The sequence below is a fragment of the Colobus angolensis genome, unplaced genomic scaffold (assembly GCF_000951035.1).
Source record: "Colobus angolensis palliatus isolate OR3802 unplaced genomic scaffold, Cang.pa_1.0 Scaffold125, whole genome shotgun sequence".
Taxonomy (NCBI): Eukaryota; Metazoa; Chordata; class Mammalia; order Primates; family Cercopithecidae; genus Colobus; species Colobus angolensis.
This window is the reverse complement of record NW_012113697.1, coordinates 3,096,312-3,106,090: the sequence shown is the minus strand read 5'-3', so window position 1 is coordinate 3,106,090 and position 9,779 is coordinate 3,096,312. Positions and strand designations below refer to the sequence as shown.

Below are 9,779 nucleotides of genomic sequence, written 5' to 3'. Positions count from 1 at the left end.
GCAGTGAGCCAAGATCACGCCATTGCACTCCAGTTTGGGCGACAAGAGTGAAACTCCATCTCAAAAAAAAAAAAAATACATAAGGCTAATTTCTAAAGTGCCAGGGATCTGAGTAAAAAAAATTATTCATTCAAACATCTACCTATTATGCCATTTCCATAATAAAGGCATCTGCTGCCCTTCAAGAGCAGTGAGTTCTGACTTTGGTTAGATAGTCCAATCAGTCTGTAGACTGTGACATGCTAAATCTATACAAATATCTTTAGGCAACAGCTAACACTGAAACAATAGCTACGTTTCTGTGTACGACTTTCTCCCTGGGGAAGCAAATTTTGCTTCAGTCTCTTCCAGGATGTTAGGAGGTAGTCTATCCATGAGTTAAAATAGCTCCCATTGCAGTGGAGTGAACCAGCTCACAGGTTGATAAGGAAGGAGGTGCATTTTCATGTTTCACTTCATGATTTCTTGCCCTTGGTGTGGGTCCTCACAGAAAGGTAACTAGGACTCCAATTATCTTGCTTTAATCTTGGCATTTTAAATGTTTATGCAAAGAAAGTACAACTGACTCATTCATCTGATCACTTCCAAGAGGGAGAGGGAAGGCTCCGAGTCACCGGCCCAAGATCCCCAAGGGGCCAGTGCCCAGAGCCAGCCCTGCAAGCATAGCCAGAGGATGATGTCAGGGCTTCCCAAAGCAGGTCCTTGTCATCACACCCCTGACGCGTCTGCAGGGACAATAGCCAGCACACCGCTCTCCATCAGCTCCTAGCCAGTCTCATGCTGGGGGAGATTGGAGCGGAGGCCCAGGGTCACACCACGGAGCCAGTAGACTTGGTCGTTCCAGAGGCAGTCAGATAAGGTGACCTTTGTCCCTCTCTGCATGGGCTTGGCCTGAACAGGAAGGAGTGGGAGTGGCATGTCAACCTTTCCACCCACACTCCTCCTACTCTGAGGAAGATCCGCCTTTGCTTTCCCAGCATGAACCTCTCAGGACCAACCAGTTTTTCTGGTTCTGGAGTTGTGCTGACCTTTGCCAAGCTGACCAGAGGATAAACTGCCTCCCGGGTGGTCTGTTTATTTCTTGACGATGTTACACTTGAGACACACAGATGCTCCTACCAAAAACAATAGCAACAATAACCGCAAGAAATTATTCATCACTTACACGTCAGGAACCGGGCCCAGTGCTTTCCATATGTTGTTACCTAATCCTCGAAACCCTGAGAGCTAGCTATGGTGATGATGATTTCCATTTTATAGATGGGGAAACTGAGGCTCAGAGAGGTCAAATAACTTGCCAGCAGTCACGCTATCCCTGAAATGGTAGAACCAGAAAGCAAACTCAAATGCATCTGACTCCAGAACCCAGGGCCTTGTGGACCACACTGAACACCGTAGGTGGCGTTCATGCTCAAAGGAAGCCACTGCTGTGCACTTACAGGAACCCCTCCACTGTTAAGGTTTTTCCCATTGACAGCGACTGAGTCAAGTCTATAGCTGTGTGTGGGCTCCCTGCCCTTGCCCTCGTCTTCTGCCCTGGCAGTGGCAAATCTAAACCAGCCACTAGTAACCCTGAAGGAGTGGTGATGGACAGGGGTCCCCATGGTGGGGTCTCGTGGCCTGGACAGCGACCAGTGGTCCTCAGTGCAGCTGTCAGACTGTTCTAACCTGGCACATCGTGCTTTTTAGATACCGGAGAGGAGTCATATTTGGGGCCGTGGCACTCCTCCTGGTTGTTTACGCAGGTGTAAAGCTGTCCTTGGGATGTAGTTCCATGCACTCATGGTTTCCTCATTTCATTGACTTAAGCAAGAGAATGTCTTTCCTGTACTACCCCTGCCCTACGTACCCCCATTGTCTCCTACAAGCAATGTCTCTCCAGGGGTTGGCTCCTAAAATAGCCCTCTCCCCCGGCTGAAAGCACTTCTTTGTCATCCTCCCCAACCCAACTCTGCTAATGGCCACTCTATCATTTCTCATCCACACGCCCCGTCCTTTCATTGTCAGACGCGCCCCTCTCCCTTTCTGCTGTCCTGTCCACCGCTGACAGTCACTTCAGGCTCCATTCAATCCCACCTCCTCCAGGAGGCTTCTTGGACAACTTCGCATCGCTCTCTCCTCCCTGTAACCACCACTAGCACTCACCAGGCAGTCTGGCCCGTGACAGATTCTCTGATTGTGTCCCATCGAGATACGAGGATCTCCTTTCTCATGGTTTTCTGTCTCTTCTCTTAGCCATATCTTATCTGATCACACCTCAGCTTGTCTCTACTCCTCTTAAAATGGGAAGGCTGGAGTTGAACGCAATAGCTTAGGAATGCTCTGTCCAGCCCTGGGGAAGGGGGCATTGATCACCTGCACCTTTATCCCAGATACTCAACTTCTAGACTTTTGCACATCATTCTAGTGCTTCGACCTGAGGTCACCAAATGCCAGGTGTCAGAGTGGAAAGGGCTGATTCACTGGTGGTAACTTCAGGGCTCCAACGGTCTTTCCACCCCTTTACTAAGGCAAGTCCAAAGAAAATTCATCGGGACTCTCCCTTCCCAGAATCTCCTGCCTTCTTCATTCCTGAAAAGCAAGATGTCACAGTCAGTCCCTCAGATCTCAAAAATTCAGCTATTTTGTGGAATTCCAGAGACACCCTTAGTCTCCGGAATCCTCTTCCAGGATGTTAGGAGGTAGTCTGTCCATGAGTTAAAATAGCTCCCATTGCAGTGGAGTGAACCAGCCCACAGGTTGATAAGGTTCAACTTATCATGTATACAGCGTAGGCCGGACGCAGTGGCTCAACCTATAATCCCAGCACTTTGGGAGGCTGCGGCAGGTGGATCACAAGGTCAGGAGATCAAAACCATCCTGGCTAACACGGTGAAACGCTGTCTCTACTTAAAATACAAAAAATTCGCTGGATATGGTGGCACGTGCCTGTAGTCCCAGCTACTTGAGAGGTTGAGACAGGAGAATCGCTTGAACCCAGGAGGAGGAGGTTGCAGTGAGTCGAGATTGTGCCACTGCACTCCAGCCTGGGCAACAGAGCGAGACTGCATCTCAAAAAAAAAAAAAAAGTAGAGATGTTGGTCATCTTTCTATGCTACCCCTGCCCTACCTACCCCCCCGCCAATCAACCGGGCAGGCTGATGATGTTCCGTAAACCACACAATGGCTTCACCTGCTGACTTCCAGGAAGGATGACTAATTCTGCCACCCCCTCTGCCAGGTGAGTCTGAGACTCCAAAGACTGGCACTGCTGTCCTAGTTCAGTCCCAAAATAACTGGGTGGACCAGACCTTACAATGTGTTCATTTATTAAAAAGAAATGAGAAGGCTGGGTGCAGTGGCTCACACCTGTAATCCCAGCACTTTAGGAGGCCAAGGTGGGTGGGTCACTTGAGGTCAGGAGTTCAAGACCAGCCCGGCCAACATGGTGAAACTCTGTCTCCACTAAAAATACACAAATGAGCTGGGTGTGGTGGCACATGCCTGTAGTCCCAGCTACTTAGGAGGCTGAGGCCAGAGAATCACTTAAACCTGGAAGGTGGAGGTTTCAGTGAGTTGAGATCATGCCATTGCACTCCAGCCTGGGTGACAGAGCAAGACTCCATCTCAAAAAAAAAAAAGAAAGAAAGTAAAAGAAATGAGAAAACGTGCCCCCTTCCTGAACTATTAGGAAGTCTAACAAAGTTGGCTGTTGTTGCTATTGCTGCCACTGCTAGGTGAACTACTCATCCAGCTGCTATTGTTATTATTTGCTCTCTCTCCACTCAAAACAATGAAAGTTGGGTTTGGGGAGGATAAGAGGAGAAACCCCTCTCTCTCCCTTCTCTTAACATTTCTACCCACATGTTAGAATATGTAGAAAATGTTGCAATTTGGTTAATTTCCTCTAATTTGTACACACCTGGGATATGATACCCTGTGTCGAGATAGGAGGGGTCTTTGTCACGAGAAGTATCAGATCAGAGAAGATCCACATGGATTTAGACTGAAGGAAGTGGGCAGGGGAGGTAAGATGACGAAGCTCTCAGACAGAGGGTCCCGCTGGGCAGAGAAGACTGGCTGCCCTGAGAGTCTAATGAAGTCACATGCAGGGTCTCTGACAATGTGAATGGCACTGGCCCAGGGCACGTGCCATGTGGATCCTAAGAAAATACAGTGACTTCTGAAATGTGGAACGTTTAACCCCCTAACCCCCACCCACCCACCTACCCACTGCCTGCCTACCTGGCCCTCAGTAATACACATCATCCCCTGCTTTTTTTATTTTTTTTTATTTTTTTTTTGAGATAGCGTCTTGCTCTGTCACCCAGGCTGGAGTGCAGTGGCGTGATCTCAGCTCACTGCAAACTCTGCCTCCCGGGTTCAAGCGATTCTCCTGCCTCGGCCTCCCGAGTAGCTGGGATTACAGGCGCCTGTCACCGCGCCCGGCTAATTTTTTTAGTTTTAGTAGAGACAAGGTTTCACCACATTGGCCAGGCTGGTCTCAAATTCCTGCCCTCAGGATCCACCTGCCTTGGCCTCCCAAAGTGCTGGGATTACAGGCTTGAGCCACTGTGCCCAGCCACATTAGGCATTTTTCTAAGGTGTGAATTTCTATGATGAACATGTATGACTTTTATATTCATGGAAAAGCAATAATGACTTTTATAAATAATCCATGGGGCAGAAATGCTCAGCCCCAAACCCCTCCCAGTTAGTGGGCCGCCCCGGGCCTGTGACTGGAGTTTCCCCTGCCCTGTCCTTGCACGGCCTCCTTCCTGATGTGACACTTGAATGCCTGTGAGAGGGCCTGTGACAGATGCCAGCAGTGGTGGCGATGACAAGCCCAAAGCCACATTTGTTCCATTACTTCCAGCTCCTTGTTGCCTTTCCAATCCCTGCAGTGAGAGCTCCTTTCTCTTATCTGCACAAGACAAGAGTCAAAAGTTCTTGTCGGTGTGATTGCAGAATATCAGGCTGGAAAACTTCCTGATAATACCTAAATTCCTTTAGCAGAGCAGTCCCTGGAATCGGGTCAGGAGAGCTATGCGGCTTCAGCACATTGTGTACTGTGCAGTTGGATAATAAACCAGATGAAATGTGGCAAATAAAAAATGTAAGGGACATATAAGGATGTCATTCTAGTCCCATCTGGTGCGATAACCCCTCTCCCACACCAATTTTTCTGTTCCCTTAGCAAAACCATGCAGGCTGCCTGAGGAAGAGTCTCTGCTTGCATGAGCCATTGAGGAGTTCCAAAATAGACACAAAGATATGAGGAATACAAAGAAATTCCAAATAATGAAAAATAAGGATCAAGCTGAAGTTTCTGAGACACATTTATGGCTTTTTGTAAACAGTCATGCACCCGTTGAATGGCTCTTTGGGACACAGTGGTGACATTAGCTAATTCTGGCATTTAGGAATTTAAACTCAGTAGCTGTCCTAGCTTATCCTTATGAACAAAGTTTGCTAAACATTGTGTGCTGTGTGCCCCACTTTATGTTTGAAGATGATGCAAACGGCAGGCTGTCATCTCGATTCCATTTCTCATCGTAAAACCCGAGGGACACGGGCGCATGCTCCTACCACATTTTCCTCTGGCCTCATTCTGCACCCACCATTCCCTGTTCTTTCCTGCACCTTCCCCAGTTTAGTTTCAAAAACATATGGGTTCCCATAGAAAACGGGAAGAAATGCAGATACCTGAAAATAAAGTTTAACAAATGATGACAGACCTCTGATAGAGCAACTCTTTCCTACACGCCAAACAAACCACATTTTTATAAACACAATCATTTAAAGTATAGCTTCACTCTTACCTAAACTTAAACTGGAGAGAGAGAGAGGTGTATTTTTAATAGAAGTGACACATCGAAGCATTTCTAAAAAAGCTCTTTGACTCTCCTAAGCCACTAACTGAGTTCCTGGATTTCACCCCCTCAGGTAACCAGGTGAGTTTCTCCAAATCCACGGATGCTTTTGCTTTTGAAGAGGACAGCAGCAGTGATGGGCTTTCTCCGGATCAGACTCGAGGTGAAGACCCCCAAAACTCAGCGGGATCCCCGCCAGACGATAAAGCCTCAGAGACCCCTTCGACAGGTTCTCTGGGGACAAACCAGGTAAGAAAAAAAAAAGAAAGAAAGTAAAACAGCATCTCAATGTATTATCGGTTCACAGTCTTAAAATCTGTTACAGCTGGTTTTGCTTAGAGAACCCGGAGATGTCCCTGGCTGCCACAGCATTTTGATGCCTCTTCTCACTCTGTTCAGCACAGGCCTCTGTGTGAGGTGACAAAAGCTCCAGAAAACACTGAAAGAGAACCTCCAGAACGACATCCTTTAACTTATCCATTAAAGCATCTGCTCCGCCAAGCAGATACCTTTTATCTCCATTTTTATGGACAAAGTAGCTAAGGCTCAGTGATATTGGATGACTCGCCAACAAGCTCCCAGCTAGAAAGTGCCAGGGCAGGACTGATTCAAAGTTCACCATCTCTCTGTGCCCTGAGGACTCACTACAGGGCTCTGGGGAGTGCAGAGAAGGAAACGTTGGCTCTCTCCAAGGCAGGGAGGCCCACGTTGCTTCTACTCTTAGCAGGTTTCTACCTAGCAAGCTGCTGCAAAATTCAGCCCCAACCCAACCATAACATTCACCTCTTTCTGGACAAATCTACAAACCCTTGAGCATGAGGAACGTGTATTGAGAATACTCTTAAAGCACATTTGTAAAGAATAATGATGATTATGGGCTGGGCGCAGTGGCTCATGCCTGTAATCTCAGCACTTTGGGAGGCCGAGGTGAGCGGATCACCTGAGGTCAGGAGATCGAGACCAGCCTGGCCAACATGGTGAAACTCCATCTCTACTAAAAATACAAAAATTAGCCAGGTGTGGTGGTGCACGCCTGTAATCCCAGCTACTCAGGAGGCTGAGGCAGGAGAATCATTTGAACCCGGGAGACGGAGGTTGCAGTGAGCCAAGATCATGCACGGCACTCCAGCCTGGGCCACGAGAGAGAAACTCCGTCTCAAAGGAAACAAAATAAGAATAATGATGATTATGAACAACAGCTCCGGCCACATATTAAATGCTCATTCTGGGCCAGGGGCAGTGCCAAGTGCTTCGCAAAATTTCCTCATTTGAAATCAGAGACCTCTCCAAGTAGGTATCATCGAGGAACTAAAACTCTATGAGGCTGAGCAACTGGGTGGGCTCTAGAAATATGGCAGAGTGCCAGCCACGCTGGGGAAATCCAGCCAGAGGGTATTCATGGAGCCCCTAAGAGAAATGCCTGCGGGCGTCCACATATGAGGGGAAGGAGATGCGTAAGTGTGGAAGCCAGATGTGAGCTCTTCCAATTCTGCCTCTATCCGGAGAGTCCTTCAGACCCTCAGTCCCTTCTCTTTAGGAAGCATTTATCCCTCCTGGCCTCATATAAATTGTACAATGAACTGAAATTAGATATATTTGAAAGCTGGGTTTTTTTTTTTTTTTCGCACTGAAAAGTACCATACAGATATTAGGGACAGTGAAAATAATTATCATTCAGTGTCTCGTTTCCCAAAACCATGCCAGTTGCTGTTTATCGTCTTGCCTATCTTCACCCCATCAGAGCAAACCTAATGCTGCCAAGGAGAAAAAGTGAAATGGGAGGGAAAAAGGGAGGCATGGAAAGCTGAGCTGAGTTATTCGTGTGTTTATTGTGCAAGAGTTTATAATCAAAGCATTTGTCCTTCCCGTGCATGCCACAGTTGGTCTTTGCAGCCAAATTTCTTTGATAACATCAAACGGTGTATCAAATCATTTGTACACATTATCCTGACAGTAAATTCCTCAGCTTCTGATTTAAGAATGGTTTGAGGAAAAGGCAAGTTCTTTTCTGCTTCACCTTAGGAGAGGGAAAGAACAGAACAAGCACCGAACAATGCCTGGCAAGATGCGAAAGTCATTGTGTATCATTTCTCCTGGCATTCATGTTTGACAGATGAGGACACTGAGGCTCCAAGAGAAAAGAATCCTTCAGGCCTTTGACAGGTGCCAGGCAGGGCTCAGGGAAGAACTGCAAAGCTCATTCCTAACCCCTGCATGGAGAGATCATGGGCAGCCCTGGCTCCTTTTTGTCAGAGTTGAAACAGAAGAATGTAGGAGAGAAAGAGAAAATAATTTTTCCCTTTACAGACTCTGCCTCTGATAAAGGTTTCTTATGTCTTTATACACATGCATACATACACACACACACACACACAGACTCACATGTGTATACACACAAAACCACATGTACATATACATGCCTTGTGCATGCATGTATTCACATATGTGCGTGCACACACACGAGACACACATGTGCACATATGTACACATGTATAGACCTAACATATGCACACATATATGCACACACATGCACAGAAGCATGCATGCACATATACACACTCAGACACACACTTGGACATGCACACACGCACACATTTGTACACACTTGCACACACACGCTTTCCCTTTTTCTGCTAACATTCTTTTCCTCTCCCTTGTTCGTTGTCCTACTTTCCCCCACATTCCTACACCCACTCTTCCCTGCTGCTTTCTTTTTCAATTGCATTATGAAGACAGGTGGACCTTGTCACAGACAGGTGGAATGCTCACACAGCAAGACCAGATGTCCCAGTTTGCCTAGAACAGACCAGTTTTATACCTGTCTTTGGAATCATTACTTAGAATGATTCCCTTTCTCTTTCAAAAGTGTTCTCAGCTGGATGACAAGCATATGTATATATACACACACACACACCCATATATACACACACACACATATGTATATATACACACACACACATACATATATACACACATGTATGTATGTGACTCCTCCCCCTGGGAAAGTAGGCTGATGTTTACTCGGGTAAGAAGCTAGGATGAAAGCAGCAGAGGTGTATATTCACGGACTCTGACATTTCTGTGTCACACAACTTATTCCTGTATCATCCTAATATCGGTAACATTTGGATTTCAGGATCTTGCTTCTGGCTCAGAAAATGACAGAAATGACTCAGCCTCACAGCCCAGCCACCAGTCAGATGCGGGGAAGCAGGGGCTTGGCCCCCCCAGCACCCCCATAGCCGTGCATGCTGCTGTAAAGGTATGGTCGCACCAGCCTCGGAGCCCCGCCTGAACGCTCGGCTCACGGAGCCAACTTGGAGCAGAGCTTTCTGAGTTAGGTCTGACAACGCGAGGAGAGTTACACGGAGGACCCATGCAGAGGTTCGGCTCACTGGGAGGGTCACCAAACAGGAGATGGGAAATGGGTCACTAGTGTACATGGACCAAGATTTCATTATCCATGCAGCACAGCAGAGGCCACCTCTGCCGTGGAGAAGGCTGTGGGTTTGCATTTTCTTTGGGATCACAGCTCAGCCAGCGTGTTTCCGACGTAAAAGATTTCATAAGCTCACCCTTGAGGTAGATGCAACTGATTGTAAAGCAGGATTTGCAAGTTTCATAAAACAGGTATACAGCAGTTGAATTTTATGCAAGGGAAGTATCCTTGAAAAGCTTGCATAAAGTAACATTTACATCATTCAGGCCAGTCTTCCGATGGAAATAAACACGGGGTTTCACTCACAGTAGGCAGGTAGCTAGACTCATTATAGCAAATGTTTAGTTTTCTCAGCATTATCTTTTTGTTAATTTTTATTTTTATTTCAATAGTTTTGGGGGTGCAGGTGGTTTTTGGTTATATGGATAAGTTCTTTAGTAGTGATTTCTCTTTTTTTTCTTTTCTTTTCTTTTTTTTTTTTTTTTTTT

General features: G+C 46.8%; 1 protein-coding gene across 1 annotated transcript in view; it reads left to right on the top strand.

Moving 5' to 3' along the window:
* Nucleotides 1–9,779, top strand: part of MYOCD (myocardin) — a 96,265-nt gene that overhangs the window by 63,069 nt on the left and 23,417 nt on the right. Inside the window, exons 6-7 of the mRNA XM_011933291.1 lie at nt 5,926–6,101; nt 8,989–9,114. Of these exons, the coding sequence (XP_011788681.1) occupies nt 5,926–6,101; nt 8,989–9,114 (302 nt within the window). The remainder of the gene's footprint in view (nt 1–5,925; nt 6,102–8,988; nt 9,115–9,779) is intronic.